The 23,319-nt window shown below is 43.4% G+C and overlaps 1 protein-coding gene across 1 annotated transcript; it reads right to left on the minus strand.

Annotated features, from left to right (window-relative positions):
- LOC129326966 (lateral signaling target protein 2 homolog) lies at positions 1 to 23,004 on the minus strand. The gene is made up of 13 exons (XM_054975311.1): positions 22,845 to 23,004; positions 12,214 to 12,354; positions 11,415 to 11,552; positions 10,800 to 11,002; positions 10,001 to 10,090; positions 9,654 to 9,743; positions 7,941 to 8,042; positions 7,052 to 7,204; positions 6,391 to 6,527; positions 3,299 to 3,412; positions 2,431 to 2,517; positions 1,734 to 1,846; positions 1 to 1,012 (listed from the first exon to the last, which is right to left on the minus strand). Exons 1-13 carry the CDS (start codon positions 22,914 to 22,916, stop codon positions 881 to 883), a joined length of 1,572 nt encoding a protein of 523 aa, XP_054831286.1. The 5' UTR covers positions 22,917 to 23,004; the 3' UTR covers positions 1 to 880.
- Positions 23,005 to 23,319: the final 315 nt, after the last annotated feature.

A 23,319-nucleotide genomic window follows, 5' to 3' on the forward strand; every position in this document is an offset into this window, starting at 1 on the left:
TTATTTGCATCTTCTTGTGGTGAGAATTTATTTTGAACCCAGAGAAGCTGGCAAAGTAACAGACAGCATTTATTCAAGTATTCAGGAGGGTTACCAGCTCACACTCGTCTCAAAGGGAGGAGCTGTAAGTCTCCCAGAGAGGTCTCCAAAGCATTTTCCACACGCTTGTGTGGCAAGAAAATTTTACAGAAAGTAACATACAAGGTTTGTTGCAGCCTTTTTCTAAACAATTCTTCTTAGCCCTTCCTACATGTCAGATGCTGGTGGGTAAAAAGTAATGGCTTTCCTCCACATGCTTTGTGATGGTGCTGCTGGACTCAAGATCCTGCTTTCAGTTTCAATGAAAAGCACCATGAAGCCCTTATTGCACTGCAGTCCACGTCAGGCAATGCACCTCTACAGACTTGTCAAAAATGAACCTGTAGGACAGAAAAGTTAGCCTTGGACTCCCTCCCCCACTCGCTTTCCTAAATGCAGAAATCCTGGAAGCCAGGCTACCAGCACCGGGCAATCCTTACATGGATTACAGTCCACTCCATCTGAGAAAGGACCAATGGAGGGGAAAGAGGCTATTAACAGCATTCAGAAGTGTTTGCCCAAGTGCTATCTACAACTAAATCTAGCTCCAGGCAAAATGGGTCACAAATGTTCTTCAAATATTAATACAAAAATCACATGCTCTGACATTCTAAAACTTCCTCTTCCTGTTCCACCCCGCCCCCCTCCCATGAAAAACTCTCTGGAGCACTCACAAGAGCATCCTAATAAGACACAAGTGGTTGCCCCACAGTCTTTTGCATGTGGCAGGCTGCTTTCCAGTCTTTAGTGTTTCTGTAGGCACACAAGGTATGTGATAAAGCTCAAGTCCATAGGCTGATGCTCACAAGCAACTGGCATCTTTGTGGGTGGAAGGTATGTGGGTAGTATAGCAGTGAGTACAGATGCGGACTGGCTTCAACTGCCTGAAGTGGGGTAGAGGTGCCAAGTGCGATGAGCAGTGAGAGCAGAAGATCTGTAAGAAAAAAAACCTGGGCATCAAATAAAGCCTTCCATTCTGCAAGCCCCACTTATTTGTTGCATTTATACACCACTATTATCTCCAACAGAGACCCAAAGTAGTTTACAGCATTCTCTCTTTCTCTATTTTATCATCACATCAACCCTATAAGATAGGTTAGGCTGACAGAGTGTGACTGGCCCAAGGTCACCCAGCAAGCTTCCATGGCAGAGTTGGGAGTCACAGCTGGGTCTCCCAGATCCTAGTCTGACACTCTACTACACCTCACTGGCTCTTCACATGGTGGGATGGAGCAGAGATGCTGTCTTAAGAAGGCATGAGCCATGTGTCAAGATTCAAATCATAAGCAACCATTAGCTAATATCAGTCCCATGTCAACATGGACTTTCATAGTTGGCAAGATTTATTTTAAGTCTTTTCCTTGCACCCAATATTACTGCTCAGAATTTCATCCCTGCTCCATCCTCCCTTCAGAGCTGCCTGCTGATTCAGCAGATATCATCTGCAATTATCGGTTCTCTCCGTTTATCTCACCTGGCTATGATACATTTGAATACTTCAACTAAGCAACCACTAAGGGATTCATTTACAGCATGATGCCACTGAAAAGGGTCTTTACAAAAGAATTATCCAATCCCTTTGAACCTATATATAAAAAGCATTCACATTTACTGCTCGCCCAACCTTGTTTTTTCATCCCCAATCAGTCTCTTACTTTCCCACAACTCCGACAGTGATGTCGTCGACGAAGAAAAGTGAAAGGTGCTCGGCAAGCCATGCAATGGCTGCAAGTGCTGTCTGGTACCCAGTCTGGGGGTTCCAATGCATCTGAAAAAGGGCAGAAGAGCATCAACCAATCTACTGAGGGTAAGTACTTGTGGCCCATGTATATCCCCCCCCCCCACACACACACACCGACAGTCCTCTTTTCCATATTCTCTCTATTCTCTTTCTTGGTCTTCTCCTCAGACCTCATAGTTTGTAGCCTTTCCATGTTTCCTTCTGTGCCTACAACCCTTCTCTCCCCCTTATGCTCCATTTGTCTTTCCTCTCCTCCCTCAACTCCAGCATCATTCCCACTGCTTCCTTGTCTTTCCTATGTACTCAGTTCTCCTTTTCTTCCACCCGACTCACCTCAGGTTTTAAAATGAAATGCACCAGGGCTTTTGGATTACCTAGGCAACCATAAGACAACACAGATGGCGGTGTCAGTAATGGCCTAGCCAATCCACAATGGCTGCTGAGATCTCATGAGGTAATTTTGCAAGACACTGGCATTTTAAAAATTAACATTTCATTTAATCTTCTACTCTTTTTTGAAGTTATTTTTTTCCTGCAAACCCAGGGTATCCCCCAACAAACATGCTGAAGCGAAAGCTCGTAGAACACAGTATCACATTCTGGACTCTCACCTTCTCTCCCATGGCCTTGCCTACCACTGGAGCACAGAGCACAGTCTGCCAGATGAGGAACTGCTGGTGCCACACAGACCCCCATCTCTGAAAGGGGAAAAAGAAAAGAATTAGCAGGAAAGCGGCTAATGTCTGCCTACAGCACAGTACCAGAGCCCAGAAACAACTGGTGAAACTACATGTGCAGCTTGTTCTCTACGAATGCTGCAGCCATTTTCTGCTAAATTAAGGCATCTGGAAAGGGGGAAAGAAAGCACAGCCTCCCGGCACTGGGAAACCACCAGCAGGCCAATCCAGAAGCTCCAAGTGCCAACTATTTGTTACACAGATTTCCCCCCACCTCATGTATCTGTTAAGAACCAGATAGCGCTTCATGTTCCACACTTCAACGTGCCCTCCACTGCCCACTGATGGGCATCACTGCTAAGGCACATCTGAAAGGTAAAGGAGCACAGCAATTACTAGGAAAGCGAGAGTTTTAATGACACCCTTGCTCAGAGCCTAATAAAGCAGAGACTCTGCAACTCCCTCTCAAGGGTTTCATCATGCTTGTCTATATGCAGTCACGGGGGAAGGAGAGCACTGAACTTTTCATCATATTCTTGTTCTACTGGTATTGCTATTGGCCAAAAGTATCCAGATGCCAGTACCCTTTCAAATGGCATCACAATTGCTGGAATTCAAATGTGGCAGGTCCATTTGTGCTTACAACCCCATCGAACCACCTTTGTTCTTAACATCACTGCTTGGCATTTATAGCACAATAGCACTGTGCATCTGCGCTATATCTGGCTACCTGCCTCATATGCTGGTCTGAATACAGAGAACAGAGTAAGGTATCATGCACAAGTCAAGAGGAGTCACTCACGGCCAGTGTCTGTCACTTCCAGTTCCTCTGTTCGAGATGTCGCAATTTCAAATACTGTCTTCAGGATGGTGCGCAGGTCACTGGCAAAATTGGTTTGGAGCTGATCTGCCACTCCTGCCCACACACAGCACAACAGTTAGAGTACATCATCCCATGCAATTATAAAGATTCTGGTGCATGTGCAACCACACCAGACACATACCTTTTGCCCCTACTATATCCACTTTTTCCACCTGATTAAATCAAGGCTATCTTCATTGATCTTTCCTTCTATAGGTGCATTCAGCCTGCAGAAATGAGGCATGGGATATACTAATTCCACTCTGGGCACTAACTTTTTAGTAGAGGTAGTCAGACAGCTAATGTAGTGCTGTGGCTGAGGTATTAATCAGAAGTCCCCAGTTCTAAGCCAGCCTCACTCCCATATCTGCAATAGGGAGCTAATGCTGAACTGCCTTCCTGGGTTGAGCAAAGATTACTAAGATAATGTATATGAAACACTTCGAACACCTGAAATGCATCATGCAAATACAAACTATCATAAGCCTCCCTACTATTTTTGCAGTCTCATCTATTACAAAATAATCCCTCCAAGGGTGAGAGACAACATGGTGGTTTTGGCCAACTTGGTTTCATCTATGTTATGCTCCATTTCTTCTTTTAGAAAACTACAAATGAGAGATAACATGCTAACATGCTTACTACACCCCCCTCACATAAGCTGATAGCTGCCATTATCTGAGCTCCAGAGAACTGTAATAGGACAGAGCCCGAGGCATACCTGGTTCTAACATACAGAACTGGTTATCTTCACCCACAAGCACAGGATAGTAATACTTAGTAGATGATCGTAACAATAATTGTACCCCATGGCAATCAATTTCATTCCAAGAAAACTTCAAAATAGTCAACTTGCCACTATCTTCTTCTAAAATCCATTCCCCAAGAGGACAGCAAAAAGTTTACCATCTTGCTTTAGGTATTATGATTTTCAGTCTCAATAATAATAACAACAACAACATTCGGTTTATATATTTTATTTATGTCATTTATAGTCCACCTTTCTCACTGAGACCCAAGGCAGATTACACAGTGTGAAATGAGTACAGTTAATTTCAAGGACATGTCCATAAACAATGTCATAGGGTAAATAAAGCACAATTTTACAAAGACATAGCATTAGTAAGCATCCAATACAGAGTTAAAGAAATGCTGAAACAGAACATAAGCAATTCTAAGGCTGACATTGGACCACATGAAACACAAGTAGCTCATAGGAGCACATATTTAAGACAACAGGTAGTATGTAAGGCAACATAGTGGTGAAATCTATGGTGCTTAACTCATTAGTGAAGCATCTGAGATCCTCTCCCTACAATACAAAAGCCTTTTTGAATAATTCGGTTTTGCAGCTGTGGAAAGCTAGGAGAGTCTCCTGGTCTCCATGGGCAGGCCGTTCCACAGGGTAGGGGCTCCCACAGAGAAAGCCTGTGTATGGGCTACTGTTGATTTCGCCCATGTGCAGGGTAGCACCTGCAGGAGACCTTGTTCAGATGATCAAAGCTGCTGTGGAGAAGCATAGGGAGAGAGGTGGTCCCATAGGTATGACAGGCCAAGGCCGTGAAGAGCTTTGTATGTGATAACCAATACCTTGAATTGAGCACAGTAAATAATAGGTAGCCAATGGAGTGACTGCAGAATGGGGGTGATGTTCATGTTCCTGCTCGCTCCTGATAGTGGTCACGCTGCAGTGTTTTGCACCAATTGGAGTCTCCTAGTTACTTTGGATGGGAGACCTATGTATAGTGCATTACAATAGTCAAGTCTTGATGTTACCATAGCATGTATGCAGGTGGCCAGATCAGCCATGCTGAGATAAGAAGCCATATACTAGCCTTTAGGACAACTTAACACCCACTCAGAGAGGTTTACAAAGTGTGTTGTTATTATCCTCACAACAATCACCCTGCGAGGTGGGTGGGGCTGAGAGAGCTCTGAAAGAGGTGTGACTGACCCAAGGCTTCAAGCGGAGGAGTGGGGAATCAAACTCGGTTCTCCAGATTGGAGTCCTGCTGCTCTTAACCTCTACACCAAACTGGTTCTCGCCTTTCCACTCTTAATAACTGCAGAGTCTCTAGAGCCATCTCTTGTTGCTTGGCATGTCTTGCAGTGGTTCTGGTCCTACCTGGAGGATATATTTTAGAAGGGGGGCTGCTATTCAGCCCCTTGACTGTTGACTTGTGGGCTCCCACAAGGCTCCGTCTTATCCCTTAAGCTTTTGATCATCTGGAGTTTTGGGCTGGTTGTCACCAGTATGTGGATGACACTCTATTCTGTGCCTTGGCCAATCTCAGGAGACTCTAGAAACCTGAACCAGTCTTAATCCCAAAAAAGATGGAGTGTTACAGATTAGAGGAAGGTCTGACCCTGGGTTTAAGGTGTCACCTATTCTGGATGAAGAAGGGAGCTCTGGCTCTCAAAAGCTTACACCCTGAAAATCTTGTTAGTCTGTGAGGTAAACTGAACTAAAATCCCTGCTGTTCTACTGCAGACCATTACGGCTACCCACCTAAACCTATTCAAGGTGGGTTGTACTCCCCTTGAAGGAACAGACCCGTAGTTTGGGGGTGCTCTTAGACCCAGGCCTACTGCTGGATAAGCAGGTGGCATAAGTGGCCAGGAGTGCCTTTTACCAGCTGCAGTCTTTCCTGGACAGAAAAGATCTGGTCACTGTGGTGCATACCCTGGTAACATCTAGATTAGATTACGTAATGTGCTCTACATGAGGCTGCCCTTGAGAAGTGTTCGAAAATGTCAGTTGGTGCAGAATGCTGCAGCTGAATGTTGACTGGAGTGGGTCAAAGGGATCAGAAAAGATACAAAATTTGTGAATGAATGAATGATCCTACCACAAATAGCACCTGAACTTTTCCCAGTTAGTCCAAGCCAGAGGATCATAAACTTGTTTTTTAAGCTCTCTCTTATCCAAAAACTCTTTTGTGCCACCAACCACACACCCAAGAGCAATTTGCTCTATCGAGTTGAAAGATGTGGGGTGAGAGAGACCTTCATAGAGAAACCTGGGCACTTACCAGAGATACAGACAAATAATGTGTGGATCATGTCCTCGGTGTTGCTATAATGGGCACGCAATTCCAACCACCGGGAGTGCTGTGAAACATCAGCAATGGCTCCTATCTGGGTGTTCTTAGACTCCTGCCCAGGATGCCTGTTAAGAGAAGCTGTTAGAACAAAGATGAAAGGACACTACTTTCGTCCATCTTTACCCCCTTGTTTTGTCCAAGGTGGAAGAAGTTTCCATGAAAGCATCTGTCTAAATGCCCATCAAGAAAATGCCAAGGAAAAGGGAATCTCCACAGTCAGATGTTTACATCAATTTTAGCCAGAATCATGCAATTTCTCTTTCAACTCCCAAAAAGCCTATGAATCCTTAAATTTGACACAGGCATGACTGTGACTCAAATAGGCCTCCTGTCTGTAACCTTTTGCCACCTGGCTGCTAACTGCTTTTATTGCCTTCATGTCTAGCTGTGGATCTGTGATGCTACCATGGCAGACAACTTCATTGCTAAAGACACTGAGACCAACATTCCTCTCATTTGGGAGTCTAAGAGAAAGTCATGTGACTTGAGAAAACTCTCAGTTGTCAGAAGCCCTCTGCTGAGAACGTTCAATGGGTAAAGCAGCAAGCAATTGTGTGTGTGTGTGGGGGGGGGGGCTTTTGTTCCCTACCTTGCAACAGATAGGCAAGCATGTCGCACCACAGAGTTCCCAAAGTCAGCAGAGTCCACTTCACAGGAAGCCTGCGAGTCTGTAGCACTTTCATTCAGGACACGTTTCTCCAACATGTAAAGCTCTTCTTTGGACAGCACAAGCAGCAGGTCTCTGTAAGAGAAAAGTTTTTTTAAAAGAAAACATACAAGAGACATAGCATGCCTGAGCAGTCCTCAAGGTCTGAACTCACACAATTGAAAGGAGGGGCATGTATTATTTATGCTTTTAATGGTGATGTGTTTAGTTGTGTGGTGTATTTTAAGTCTGTTGTAATCCGCCCTGAGCCCACTTGTGTGGGGAAGGCGGATTATAAATTGAAGAAATTAAATTAAATTAAATTTCAATAATTCATCTTACCCTAACATGCATACAAACACTTGCCCCCCTCAAATATCCCATTCTCACCTATGTGAATTGTATCTTTGCCTGTAAGAGAAACCACTGACATCTCTACAATGCTCCCCTTAACAGCCAGTTAACTGGGGTTGTACTTTCAAAACAATCATGTGGTGAATTCCAGGGATTTCAGACTGCAGAAACTGCGGCTTTGAGTGCTCTGCCAATCTATTAAATCAGCTCATCAGGGAAAAGGATTAGGCTACCACCTCTCTATGAGGTGCTTGTTGACTACACACAGGGAGACATTTAGTATGGTTGGGGGCATCAAATGAGATCTCCTCCACCTGCAATCTGAAGCAATTCAGCCTAGGAAAGAAGTCTCCACATGATTCTGTTGAACACATAGGTTGGTGATTAGCTCGCTCCCTTCCTCAAAGGGCCTATCCCCACTGGATCCTTGCAACATTTCAATGAGCGCAGAAAAGCTGTATCTCATTAATTCGCATACCTGATTTTTCTAAGCAAGACATAAAAAGGGCTGAAGACTCGAGATATGTCCTCGGGCTTTCGTTCCAAGTTGAGGGGCCCATCGGGGTAGATCAGAAGCCCACTGCACACAACGTAAAAAGGTAGAGGTAGAAAAGATGGCCCAGAAGTAGGAAGGTCCTGCTCCCTGCTCCATAAAGTTTGCAGATGGTTGGATATAGTCTAATACTAAAGAGAGTGCTGCAAACTGCTGTACCCTATGCTATCTTAGTATATCTGAGAGGTAAGAAAATGAAAATAGAAAATAAATGTTATAGCAAACAAAACCCCCAATGAAGTGTAATATTTTGACTGTAAGTTTCATACAGTCAAAATAAGACAAGCAGTATATTTGGATTTAAACAAATTTTGTAATACTGAACTATTCAGTACCGTTTTATCATCAAACACATTGCATTTTATGAACTATGACATTTAAACAGTAAAATCTAACATAAAAAATTTCATACTACACATTCTGAATAAGTAAAACTTTGCCTTAAAAAAGCATTTTGCCCATTCCAACAAATAAAATATTTCATGGTGGTTGGTTTTTTCCCCAGTGCTTCTCAAACTGGGGGTGGGAGGGGAATCATCTCTTACAGCTGCTCATCCTCCAATCTGATATATGCCCTCATGTGCCAACAATGTCCTTCTGCTCTGTACATTGGACAAACCAGCCAACCTCTACGCAAAAGAATAAATGGACACAAATCTGACATTAGAAATGGAAACGTCCAAAAACCAGTGGGAGAACACTTCAATCTACCAGGACATTCCACCAAAGACTTAAAGGTCGCTGTGGTTCAACAGAAACCTTTCAAAAACAAAATCCAACGGGAGGCTGCTGAATTGGAATTCATATGCAAATTTGACTCTGTCAAGCTGGGACTGAATAGAGACTATGAATGGTTATCACATTACCATAGGTAACAGATTCTCTTTACAGAGGCGTGATCTGGGGGAGCCCAGTGACGCCTGGTGTGGGCTTTCGGGGACCACAGTTCTCTTTGTCAGATGCAACAGGCAGGGAGAGCTGTGGTTACCGAAGGCTTATACTACATAGGAATTGGATACCTTCACTGCTACAAACTGACTGCACACCAAAAGGAGATGTTTACATTTCCAAGCAAAGGAATGTTTTGATTGCCTCTATGCTAATTGCATTTTGTCTTCTTGTGATTTATGCCCCCTTCTCTCTCCTTCCCCCTCCTCTTCTGTATCTGCCCAGTTTTGATCAGGCATCTGATGAAGAGAACTTGATTCTCGAAAGCTTATGCTATAATAAAATTGGTTAGTCTTAAAGGTGCTACTGGACTCTTTTTGATTTTGCTACTACAGACTAACACGGCTAACTCCTCTTAATTTTGTCTGTTATTTCTCTCGCAAGAGATGCCTGTTCCTCTGGGAACAGGGTTGGGCATGTTCCTATTGATCAAGTTTGTTACTATACCTAAAAAGAAGGTGGAATAAAGATCATAAGACCAAACTGAATGACTAACTATCTCCAATCCTACAGCCTCAGTTTACGCACTGTGAATTGTCCAGATTTATTTTGTTTTCGATACAGGCCAGTTTGCCAGCATCAAGAACCAGAAATGCCAGGACAAACATTTCAAAAATCTTGGCCTGTTAAGCTCTGCAATACCTGAAGAATTCTGTTCTCAACCACACGCTGACTAATAAAACCGCATACCTAATAATGGCCAGGCGAGGAATTGTGAACATCAGCTGCGGCTCATAGCCATCAATCATCTCCTGCGTCAAGTAGCCAAGCTTTAGAGCTCTAGATGAGCGAGGGAGAGAAGGGCAGAGAATGAGAAAAGAAAGGTGTGGACCACATGACTAGCAGCTGTCAAAACCTCAATCTAAGCAGCTAATTATCTCAGAAACAGCTTGAGCCAAACTTCCCATCTCAAACAGAGCTTTAGCAGGTTTGCTTCACATGGCTTGGTTTCCTTCCAACACAGAAGTAGATGGTGCTTGTTCAAGCATTTTCCAAGCCACAAATGAGAGGCCCCAAAAAAGAGGCAAAATCCTCACCTGGCCACAGTTTCGCAGAAGAGCACAACAATCTCCTGTTGCCTATAGATTTCTTCAGGTGACTTCACCGAAACCAACGAAGACACGTAGCTGGAAAACAGACAGGCAGTGAAACCCCTGTCAGCCATGACCTATAAGCTGTTTTGCATTTAGACTCCTTCAGATTTCCTATCCCAGCTACCACTTGGTGGTATGAATCTCCAAAGACAGCACTGTTCCTGCTTAAAGGTTATGACAGTATCTTTGACTAAGCATCCAGCCAGAATCCTCTTTAGCACAAGTTTGCATTCTTCAATGATCAGCAGTAAGCAGGGCTTTTTTCCAGCTGGAACATGGTGGAATGGAGTTCCGGCACCTCTCGAAAACGGTCACATGGCCCGTGGCAGGCAATCTAAACTCCCCTCTGTCTGGAGATCAGGGTGCGGAACCACCAGCCATGTGACCATTTTTGTCGAGGGTGATTTAAACTTTTAAAAACTCCCCCCTTATTCCAGCTGACCCAAAGTGACATCATTGTGCGGTCCTGGGAGCATGCATGCACTCTGCGCACACGCATGTGGTACCAGGGTCACCACCTCCCGCCAGGAGTTTTCCCCTGTGCTGGCAACCCACTGAGTTCCACCACCTCTTTTCCCAGAAAAAAAGCCCTGGCAGCTAGAATTTTCCCCTTCATACCTCCACATATCCACTTGTGCTCTGAGGCTCAATTTAAAACATTTTCTAAAAGGATGCCAACCCATAGTCTTGCCTGCTTCTCACTCTGGAATATTAACCAACACTAAAGGAGCTTGCTACGTACCTCAGCTCAAAGTCTGCAAAGAGTATATCAAAGCGAATCAGTGCCCTACGGACAGGCTCTGAATAAGGACCATGTTGGCTCAGGCTTTGTTCCCGGAGTACTGTCCGCACCAGTTCTAAGCTGCACAGCAGATCCTTGGCCAGAGGTCGCAGCCGTATTCCATCAGCCTCATCTACATCAATATAGGTGCGTGCCATCAAGCACTGAAGGGAGAGTACAGGGACTGGTTAGGAAAACATCCTGTCTTTTGGCTGCCCCTCCCTCCCTTCTTTTCTTTACAATCTATTTCAGGGTTAGGATGAGCCCTTCAGCAATCATAATAATACAGTACTCCAAAAACAGCTTTGGACTATATCTCAGTAAAGAAACAAGCAAGCAATGTTGCATCAGGCTTAGGCAATCATCTGTCCAGGAGGATCCAGGGATGGTACAACAAACAAAGCCATAGTAGAAGAACATAGTGGGCACCAGTTAATCAACATATCTAGTTATCCACTACTTGAGTACCATTCCATTTATGATATGTGATGGAACGTAAGTTGCCATCTCTTCTAGTTTACCACAACACTACCATTAGGACAAGAAAGCACCTAGCTATCACTCCTCATGGCTCACCTCAGCAGCAAACAGCATGTGATTTCGGAGATTGTCCACTAGAAGGTCCTCGGGAAATTTGACAACATAGTCACGGCCATGACGATTCTTAGGGATACACTCATCCATTATCTGCTCTATGATGGCCAAAAGTTCAGCCTGGCAGAATGGGAAGAAGGGTAGGTTCAGATTTCAGCCTCCAATTCTGATCACAGCTCTACTGCCATCATTTCTAACTGCCCTTTGACCAGTCTTCATTGGCTCTAAGAACCAGCCAAATATTTAGGAGTCAGACTCATTTTTCAGCATTCAGGGGTTTGTATTTTAATGACCATATTTTCTAGTTATCGCTACTACAAAACCTAATCCTAAACTCTTCAGTTTAGAAAAAAGTGTTGTAATATATAAATAAATATGGGATCAACTCAGTTATCATCACTGCAACAAAAAGCTCACCTTTAATCATAACCTAATTTCTCCCCAATTTCTCACGATTCCACTATTTCTTTTAAAAGCTCTATTTAATTGAATATTGGAGCCAGTATAGAAAGCAACTTTTTTAGAAATAAATTCATCTACCACTATTCTATGTTAACTTTATACCATTCAGAGAAGCGGTGATGAGCTTCATGCACATGTATTTTTATATCATACATCAAAAGGAATTCAGAAGTGGAATTACATAAACTTTATATGTGTACTGAGGATCAACAAGAGACACTACAATAAAATCACTGCTGAAAATATTAGGCACCACAATGAATTTTCTAGACACTGTGGCAACTTGGCATTTGTCAAGTCCTGAAACAACCCATCTTACCTGACTATGGTGCAGCTGATTTAGCAGCACCAGATATTGCTGAGGATCTGTTTCCACATCCAGGCAATTAATCTCTGTTACTACTCGAGTCACTCTCTCATCGGCATAGAAGAATTGTGACAGCAGCCGGGGATCAGAACGCTGAACAGAGAAAAAAAAAAGAGGGCAGGTTAAGTCACTGCTGTAACTCGTGAGGCTGGTTAAGACCAGGACTCAATCCTAGCCTTCAAGGAAAATGAGTCCGTTTCTAGACCATATTACTTTACTGCAAAGATTTAATATTCAGCCATAAGAAAAACTCCAAGCATATAGAAAGTGAGGTGTTCAGCTAGAGTAGTCTAGCCTAGCCTGACACCTCAGCATACAACCATATGAGCCCCAACCAGCTATCTGAATTAACACAATCCAGAAAAAGACTGAACAACCTTTTTGCTATTTGTAAGAACTGGGCCTTAGAACAGATCAGAACTTCCAAGTTAGTCCTTAAAACAGGTTGTGCAAGTGAAGCAGAGATTTGGTAGAAGGCATTATAGACACCATTTGCTAAAATAGTTAGATCAGAAAAAGATGGACTAGAGAGCTATTCTAGTTTGTAGGCATCACCATAACTCCTTTTACACAGACGTCTTGCCTGAGCCCCGCTCCCCCTTTAAAAGCAGCATTTCTTATTTCATCTTCTGTACAACATTGTGAAGGTCCTTTCTGAGTCCACTGTGGGTTTCCCCAAACCTGCTATGGGTACAATGTTTCCAGGAAGAGTGTGCCCAGTGCAGGATTTGGGAGAAGTATGGATGGGGAGATGTGGATTCTGCACTTCCCCCCACACATACAGTACAATGCTGAGCACAGTTTTCCCTTGTGCTGGGTTCCAGTCCTTACGTCTACATCCGCATGTGCAACAATTAGATAAAATCTTTTACAGAAATCTACTGCAAAAGGTATTCAGATAAAGCCTGAACAGTCTCATCACAGGCAAGTAGTGAGTATTTATGTAAAGGATAAGCCACTTAAGGCCCACATTCACTGTGCATGCTCACATTCTCTCTCACTTGTGAACTCCAGAAGAAATCCTATGAATGAGTTCTGGGCATGCTAGACAGTCGCTGCTGTGAGAGGTGTTTCCTCAGTAAGGGTCTACTGAAAACCCTCTTCTTGTACAAAGAGAAGTTTCAGAGGAAGAGGAAACTTGCTCTGTGGCAGAGACTAGAGCGTTCAGAACTTGTTCATAGGATCCAAGCCAAAGGTTTCAGACCCCTGCCTTAGAGGACAGAAAAATCAAGATCTAAAATTTCAGAAGTTAAATTTCAGAAGTCTTTGCAAAAAGAGCACAGCTTCTACCCACTGGGCAAGGGTGCAATGAGAATAAACATGGCAAGCATAGGAAGAGGAATGGTGACACTATTCTCCACCAGCCCCACTGCATAGAAGATGCTGCGCATGGAACGGATTGCCAAAGTGCATTGGGATCTTCAGATCTCAACAGAATAGAGCAAAACTATTCTGGTCCCCAATTCAGGGATCCAAGGAACCATGTGCTTTGTAATTTTGAAAACGTAGCTTCACTCCAGCACTATAAATACAAACGGGTTTTAAAATGGATTAACATTGTTCTATGGGGTCCTAAATCTTCTTAAAATTAGCTAATCCTCTAACAGAACAACAATTCACAGGATCTGGAGGGCGGAGAGATTAGTTCAAATATGTAGAACAGACATTTAGATAGCCAACTGTCTGGTTGTCTACAAAAAGGTACGAAGTTGCCCCAGGCAGGGAAACTTTACAAAAAGTGTTCCTTATTTTCTTTCATGCCAATGACAAAATAGGCTTGTAGAAAGCAAGCTAGTAGAAATATACAATAACTTGTTTAGTTTTCTGGACCTATCTGCAAGATTGTTCTTTGTTTCAGTGCCATGTGGCTGCATGCAGTTAGAAATTGCCAAGAGAAACATGAACAAGATTGGCACTGCTCAAGCCAGCAGAGTCAGCACATTTGGGTGAATTAGCCAGCAGGGCAGCACGCCAGAAATCAGCAGATATTGTTCTGAAGTTGTTAGACAGCTCTTGCTTAATTCGCTTAGCACATATGCCCCTGCATTTGTCCTCTCTTTTTAGCAGATTTTGAGGGAGAGAAACAGAATCAGCTGCTCAAGAAATTTCATTCATCTGTAGCTCCACTGACTAGACGGATTACAAACCATCTTAAAATCACAGGTTGGCAATTCCCCTTTTTTGCCACATTAAGATCTTGACAGAGCTAGAAAACATGTCTAAGGCTGCTTCCACATGGAAGAGCCTCTGCATTACTTTCAGCACTGCAGTAAATGCACCGAGATACGCATTAGCAAAGGAGCTTCCACACGTGAGATTTTTTTGCATATTTTCCTCTGACTTTTTCTGACTTTAGCCAACCCTGCACGTGTCAATTTCGCTGGTTCAGTTCCCATATTGCAGCGTTTTTTCCGTGACCATCTGCATCAGATTTGCTACCATGAGTAGTCACTCTGGCCACTATGTGGCTTTTCTGCAGCTTTCCTGGGAGTGCTTATACCCCAACTTTTTAAAAAAAATCCACTTGGGGGTAGGCTGATTCCCTGTGTATACTCTTTATTCCCTTTTGGGTATTCCATCTTCTTCCCCTCTGCTCCCACTCCCAGCCAGCCCACTGCATTGTGATTGGCTACTCCCATCTAGCCAGCCACTCCCCCTTTCCATTCTTCCCCCCTCCCCTCTTATAATTTTTTTTTAAATCCAGTTGAGGATCGATGAATTGCTGGTTTGAAAACAGGCAGGGGAAAGTTCCCTTTTTATTCTTTTTGCTTTGGCATGGGTGGGAATATTGTATAAGGGGCTAAATATCTGGGTATCAAATATCAGATAACGGAGCTTTGCCAGTGATTCATCGCTATTTCGATGAGATGTGCAAACAGCCATATACAAACTGATTCCATGCCTTTTGGCTTGACTTCAGGGAAAGTGAGGAGAAGGGGGTTCCCTCCTTCCACATATCCTTTTTTTTCTTTTCTCCAATATATTTTTATTGGTTTTCATTCCAATTTAAAACTAATAACAGATTCCTCAAGATTACACAGATTACACATCCTTTATGTAACTCAGCAGTAGAAACTCACCCGCCCTTTGTTTTTTGTTCTTTTCTTCACACACAAAATTTCAAACAGATAAGCAGCAATACATGGCTATGGCAATTGCCATTAAAAATCTATGCAAAAAGCTCTCCTGGGGTGTGGCAGGGAAAAATGCTGTGGAAATGGCTCCACAAATCACCAATAACAGGAAAATGGTGCTACTGTTAGGATGGGGGGAGCGCTTTGCAGGGCAAGAAAATGTACACCATGCAATCCAGGCAGCATTCTAACATGGTTGGACCGTGTTCTTTTCAAAAATATTGTGTGAAGCATGTTTGGGAAAGAATGTATAGAGGACAGGGAAGACCTGTCACAACTCTGCGTACAAACTCAAAGGAAAAACAGTCCTGTTTTTAAAATCAAGGTGCAAACAAAACCTCCATGAGGAAGCAACTCAAGAGTACTTGACTTCCAAAGACCTACCAGTAAGTAGCAAGCAACTTGCAGCTACTTCAGACACAACAAAAGTGGCTCTTGCCCAAGCAACCTCATGCCATATTAACCAAATTAAAATTTGGTTAACTGAAATTTTGCTACTGGCAACCAATACACTATTCTCTAGAGTTACTGCTGCCCTCAATGCAGTCACACATATACTAGCATTTTAATCCCCACCCTCCAAGCACAGTTAACGGCGTCTTCAGACTGCCAAGGGACAGGTGCCATGCTGAACAGCCATTTAAAAATGGCTTCTTGGCAGACTCAGAAAAATGTGCAAATAAATACATGGTAGAAAATTCTAGAAACACCACACATGCATATATGGAGCTAGGTGTCCAGGGTCTGAGTCCCAGCCCCCAGACTTGCCAGGAAGGAGCAGTGGGAGGCAACCGGTAGGCAATGGCCCTACCACCCCAGCCAGCAACTAGGTCCAGAACCTGCCCACTCTAGGAAGAAGGGGCGAAAGGCCAAAGCCTCAGAGGGCTGTTGGGAGCAGGGAGAGACCAGCCAGTCCCACCCTCCAGGGGGAAGAGAGGGGGCTAAGCAGGACAGAGGCAAAGGGCCAAGGCAGGGGGAACAGGGACCCAGCAACAGCCCAAACAGAGCCCTTACCAGCCAAGGAGGAGAAGCAGCCACTACAGCCCAGAGCCACACCCCAGCTAGAGGACAGCAACCTGGCTCAGGAGTTGCTAGGAGCCAAGCCCCTCCAGGTGGAGCTGCCACAGGCATTCTGGGGGAGGAGATGGGTAGCCCCGCCCAGCATCAATGAGCAGGCAGCCCAGAGGCTGGCCAGGGCAATTCCTCGCGAGCAAGGCCAGGCAAGCTCAGCAGCGCAGAAGCCAGCTGGGGCAGCTCCTCGTGAGCAAGGCCAAGGAGACCTCAGCTGGGGATGGCTCGCATTCAACCCCACCCTGCCAGCAAGGCAAGGAAGCCAAGAAGGGATAAGTGGTAGGGGGGAAACACCTGAGGGAAGGCACAGCTGGGCCAAGTCAGGAGAGGGAACAAGCCTAGAAGGAGGGCGGGGTGGGGAAAGGAAACCCTATATAAGGTGGCTAGGAAGAGCTCTGAGGTGGTGGGTGTGAGTAAGGAGTGATTGTGTGGAGTGAGAGCAGAGCAGTGCAAGAATGGAGGCTTGGAGGAGAGTTCTGGGAGGAGGAGATGATGGAGGATGCAGGGGGTAAGCAGGCCAGGTTGAGCAGGCCAGCGAGTGGACTGAGAGGGAGTCTGGGTGATGTATACTGCCCCTCCTTCCACAGAGCAGGGTCCTGCAGCATCCCTGGTGCCCCTCTGACGTCAGGGCCGGCCCAACCGGTGCCCCGCCCAGCGGCGGGGCACCAGAATTGATTATGGAATTCTCCATAATCAATTACATTTCTGTGTATTGTCGAAGGCTTTCACGGCCGGAGAACGATGGCTGTTGTGGGTTTTCCGGGCTGTATTGCCGTGGTCTTGGCATTGTAGTTCCTGACGTTTCGCCAGCAGCTGTGGCTGGCATCTTCAGAGGTGTAGCACCAAAAGACACTGAGAGATCTCTGTCTTTTGGTGCTACACCTCTGAAGATGCCAGCCACAGCTGCTGGCGAAACGTCAGGAACTACAATGCCAAGACCACGGCAATACAGCCCGGAAAACCCACAACAGCCAATTACATTTCTGGTTGCAATAAACAGTGCTGTCAGGATACCAAACTATAGACAGCCAAAGGATTACAGGAATCTTGAAGAATCCCTAAATAATGGGCAGCAATTCCCAATCAAGGCAAGCACACCACCATAACCAGGTTACCATAACAAACAAGCTATCAGCCAAATTGCCTGCACACAAAAAAAGCTGTTGGTGTTAGTAGATATATCAACAATAGCTTTTTAAAAAAACAAACCTGTAGCTTCAAAAAGGAATGAAACTATTCCCTTCCATTATACTCAGGAGCACTTAAGTAAATCTCTAGTTACCTTGTTGGCTATGTATCACTTTCCTCTTGCCCCTCCACAAAATCTGTACTGGGGTGCTCAGCCAGGTCTGTTCCTCAAAACATTTCTAACATAGCTATTTCCCATCTATCGCTGCAAGTCTGTCCTTCATGTAGAATCCTGCAGAGAGCCAGTGTAGTGTAGTGGTTAGAGTGTTGGACTAGGATCTGAAGGAACGAGTTACAAATCCCCACTCTGCCATGGAAGCTTGCTGGGTGACCTTGGCCAGTCACAGACTCTCAGCCTAACCTACCTCACATGGTTGTTGTGGGGATAAATTGGAGGAAAGGAAAATTATGTATGCTGCCTTGGGTCACCGTTGGGGAGAAATGTAGAGTATAAAGTAAAACAAAATAAACTGGAACGGGATTATTTCTGTTTTATGTATAGTGATCTAGTCTAGATTAAAATCCCAGGTACCTTTACAAAATGATGTTATGGCTTGGAAAGGCGTTCAGAGGCTACTTTTCACCCTTCAGTTTAAGTCATAGCAGCCAAATAAAAAGGGCCACAGGAAAGTAACTTCAGCCTCATCCCAAATAAACAAGAAGAAATAAAATAATTTCTCTTTTTTTTTAATCTGTAATTTCTAGACAAGTAATTTTTAGACAAGTAATCATTTTCACATAGCTAGTTGTAAAGCGTTAGTGTCTTTGTGCAGAAGATGAAATCATACAACCATCTCAGGATGTTCAGAGCATGATGAGGTCATACACACACCCCTCTCAGGTATGCTGGCAGGACAGGAAGCTCTTTTGCAGAGAAGGATAATCTTTGGAGCACAAACATCACTGTCGTTCATTGCACGTCCACCAACCAGACAGACAGCTGCTCCACCCAAGTCATGCCATTATGAGCTAATGATTCAGCAGAGGGCATGTGGTAGTTAAGTCTGAGACCTCAGAAATGGCACTGAAGGACAAAACTCAGCCCCAAACCTAACATTCACAAGGCTTTGTTTTATGATTCTCACCCAGATTTTGACCTGTGATCCTACTGAAGGGTCACCTTGTTCCTCAGTTTCTCAAAAATAACAGAATGCCAAAGATTTTGTAATCTGAAAACCTACTCCAGAAAACCTTCTTAGTACTAGAAGCCACAGAAATGCCTACAAGAAAATTACCTCACTACTACCGTTAATTTCTAGGCCTTTTAGGGCCAGACTAGACATTGGAAGATCTGAGAATGGAGATATTATTTATTTATTTATTTATTTATTTATGTAATTTATAGTCTACCTTTCTCACTGAGACTCAAGGTGGATTACACAGTATGAGGTTAGTACAATCAGTATCAAATACATTTCAATACAGTATCAACGACATTTCCACAAACAAAGCCATAAGGTAAACAGACAAGTTTAAAAGACATAGCATTAGCAAGAATCCAATATAAAGTAGAAAAAATACTGAAACAGAACATAATCAATTCTAGGACTGACATCAGATAACATGGAGCATGGGTGGTACATAGGAGTACATATTTAAAGCAACAGATAATATGTAAGGCAATATAGTGATGAAGTCTATAGCTCCTAACTCATTAGTGAAGCATCTGAGACCTCATTCCTACAATACAGCCCTCCCATTTGAGTAAAAAAAACGGAATAGTTCAGTTTTGCGTCGTTTGCAGAAAGCAAGGAGAGTAAGGGCTCTCCTGACCTCCTCAGGCAGGTCATTCCACAGGATAGAGGCCACCACAGAGAAAGCTGGATCCAGTATAACCCCTCAGTTCTTAACTGAGTCTGTAAGGGTCAGACAAACTCCATTGAAAGTGGAGAGTACAATGTCCTTCAAGATCTCTGGCTTCCCAACAAGCATCATTTCAGTCTTGTCTGGGTTTAGTTTCAATTTGTTGTTTTTCAACCATTTCACTACGGCTGTCAGGCAGCGATCTAAGACTTCTACTGCATCCTGTGGGGACCTGGATAATGAGCTATAGTGTTGGGTGTCATCTGCATATTGATGACATCAAACTCCATAGCTGTGAATGAGTTCTCCTAAAGGCTTTACATACAGGTTGAATAACATGGGAGATAAGATTGTGCCCTATGGAACCTCGCAAGGTAATTCCCATTCTGGAGATAGCTGATCTTCAACAGCAACCCTTTGAGTCCACTCCATGAGAAACGATTTAAATCAAGGTCCTGGGGGTTCCCAAAACCTGGAGCTAGTTCTCCCCTCTGGGAGGGAGGGAAAGAAATACATACAGATACTGGTATGTTTCACCCCATAAGGCAAATAGCTACTGGAGGCCAAAGTTTGGGAGAGTGGTGGATGGGGGAAGAATTAAACACCTCAACACCTTATGCCTCAGTCTTAATCCAAATCACACATGACCATTTATACCTGAAAACAACATATCCCTCCATATCACTTCTAGCTTGGTCCCCAGTGCCTACCCCTCCAAATTCAAAGCCTATCATAACAAAACACAAAAACAAAAGGCAGCAGAATGTATCCAGAGACAGACTGGATGTTTGTGCCTGCTGTTTATACTTTTTTTTTTGCTTCTGACCATCAGTCCAATTAGTGATGATCACAACCACAGCATCTACATGCCCATAACCAGTTTCATCAGGTATTGGCCTGTACAGCCAAAAGCATCAATTATAGTCAATGTAACCTCTTCTCAATCACATACATAATATCTTCTTCCTGTATACACTGAATGACACATCCATTCCCATGTCTGGAGCAGGAAGTAAGACATGGCAGGTGGAGTATTTGGTCTTCGAAGGATGATGGCTATAGAAGCATCAGCACCCTTGACTGCTTCTTCTTCTCTTCCCATGAACTTCCCCATCCCATCGTGGAACTAAACACCTTAGGCAGTACTGACCTTTTGCCCATTGCCCACTATAAGGTAGACTATAAATCGAGTAAGTAAATAGTTTGTAGAAAATTAATGAAGGAAGATAACACCATCAGAGAAAGAAAGCAGGTCTTATATGAACGATGAGTGGTGCAACGTACCCATTAGTAGACTAACTTCATTGGGTGTTTATGGAACAGCAACTTTTAATCCACATTATGTCAGCAAACACAAAATATGTTAATAGTCAGAAATATATGAGTCTCTCTACACGAGACGCTTCAATGTGTGTTCCTCAAGTGTAGGGAGATGCAATGTTAGCCGGGAAATGTAGTTTAAAAAGACAGAGCAGCAGAGAGCGCTCCTCAGAGGGTTTGTTAATTTCATCTTTGCCTCCCAAAGACTCTATCAATTTCACCTCTCCTGTCTAAAACTGTGTGGTATCCCAACCAGTGGGCAGTGAGGAATGGAAAAGGACTGGAGCTGCCTTCCAGAGCTGGGCTTGGATCTGGAGAGGTTATAATGGGCTGCAGTTTCCCTTCTCACATTTCACAGCCCCTTCACACAGCTCCAGTGTATAGCAAAGCCTTTGCCCTGCCGCCAGTTCTGTCTTTTTAAACTACCCTTCTTGGCTACCACTGCATCTCCCAACACATGTTCGTCACGTGTCAGATGTCTTGTGTAGAGAGACTCATAGTGAAATGCTTAAAAACAGCACAAAGAAAATTATGCTGAAACGTGCTTCTTCCCAAAGAGCCTACCTTTCTTTCTTGATGATTTTTTACCGGGCATAAACCAGGGTCACAATCTTGAACACAATTTGTATCTGAGCCTTCTACTTTAACCAAGTACTAAGGGCTACAGATAATTACTTGCAAATTCTGAAATACTGAAGAGGATCTAAAAGACATGAAAACATCCAGACACCATATATGTTAAGTATTTAGACCAATGCCAATCTAACAGAAAAGCACTGAAGTAGTCTAGACATTTATAAGTGCAGAAAAGCACCGCCAATATTTTTACAAGAAAGGCATTGCAAGTAAAACACTGCCCTGTTAAATATATTTTAATTCAACTTCTGAAAGATACTGGGAGGGTTCAACTATGTGTTGGCACTTTATGAACAAGCCTGATACTTACTTATTCCCTTCTCAGCTTGCATGTTCAAAGTCAATTAGCAATCTACAATTTGGCACAAACTAGAGTCCACTATTACATCCCAACTGACAAACTATTTGTGCAGCCCCTCACCCCTTCCTGCAAACAACGGCTTGAAGTTCAGTTGCAATCTCAGGGAGGAGACAGCACAGAAGAAGAGAATTACACAGACCATTAAAATTCTGCATGAAGAAAACGAGAATCCTGTGACTGGAATTATTAAATTATATCCTGACTGGTATTATTAAATTATATCTTGCCTGTCTAACCAAAGAGGCTCTCAAGATGGCTTATAGAATAATACAATAAATCATACTGAGATAAAAACAAAATAATCGAAGCAAATACAATGGTTAAGATCCACAGACTCCCTTACATTAAGGTAAATTCATCTACTCAGGAAGACAGGTTCAGAGGAATATTTTGCAAGATTAATCCAACCCACTTTCCTTAACAGTAAGCAGTACAGCACTAACATTAAAATAACAGAGTCAGTAGAAGCTACAAGGAAAATAAATTAACCATCACAGAAAGTTAGGGGACTAGAACAACAGCCCTTCACCACTGGAACTGCAAATCAACCAATATAACCATCACCTACTAACTAATACAACTTGCAAGAATATTCAACACTCTTATATGCAAAATTACAAAATTTACTCATACAACATTGAATCATAAATGTACAGTCAAAACAACTCTAATAGAATAGCCGTGTTAGGGCGTGTATCACACTCCAAATGAAAACAACAAGGGGAGGGGAGAAAATTTTCAAACCGATCCCCTGTATTTTTTTGCAGAAACACAATCACTTTGAATAGGGCTAGAAAAAGCCTCTACGCAATTTTATGCAGATTTCAATACATACAAAGCACATACATGTTGCTCAAGTCAATATTTCAACAAAAAGTAAATTGTGAAAATGAAATCGACATTTTTTCAAATTGTAACTGAACGGGTCAGCCAGCAAGAGGTCCCGTTTCCGGTATCCCCTTCTTCAGAGCAGTTACAACTGTGAAAGATATATGAAAAATACAAATCAATATAAATTAAACAAACATCCAATAGCCGTTCATTCATTAGTTCTGCAAATGCATACTCACATATAACGATTCAAATGGTGCATCTATCTCATTTGCGGCTCGCTCACTGGCGTATGCAAAGTAACAGATCATGTCTACTCCTTAAAAAGTCATTATTTAATTATACTCATATACCACTCAGAATTGTTTAAAGGAACAGAGTCCCAAGATAGTCCTCACAGGTAAGACGTCAAATCGCAAGCAATATTCAGTCCATGTGGCTCCTCTGTATGTAATTTGTAAATCCACCACGCCTCTTTCCTTAATAAATCTTGTTGTGCCAAAGTGTCCTCTTTAAATTTGCTCACATGTAAGACTGTGTATACAAAGTCATTCTCCCGATGTTTCATAGCCGAGAAATGGGACACCAACGGCGCTTCCTCCACTCCCCGACGGATTCTTGACCGATGTTCCTGTATACGTGTTTTGATTGTTCTAGTGGTGCAACCTACATACATCTTATTGCAAATACATACAATGAGATATACCACGTTCT

This window comes from Eublepharis macularius, chromosome 4, assembly GCF_028583425.1.
Source record: "Eublepharis macularius isolate TG4126 chromosome 4, MPM_Emac_v1.0, whole genome shotgun sequence".
In the NCBI taxonomy this organism is placed as follows: domain Eukaryota; kingdom Metazoa; phylum Chordata; class Lepidosauria; order Squamata; family Eublepharidae; genus Eublepharis; species Eublepharis macularius.

Coding starts and splice junctions, on each gene's coding strand:
- LOC129326966 (XM_054975311.1), bottom strand. CDS start 22,916: ATGATCTGTTACTTTGCATACGCCAGTGAGCGAGCCGCAAATGAGATA. Junction 11,003..11,414: donor ACATGCTGTTTGCTGCTGAG/GTGAGCCATGAG, acceptor CTCTCCCTTCAG/TGCTTGATGGCACGCACCTA. Junction 8,043..9,653: donor CCTCGCCTGGCCATTATTAG/GTATGCGGTTTT, acceptor CGTTGTGTGCAG/TGGGCTTCTGATCTACCCCG.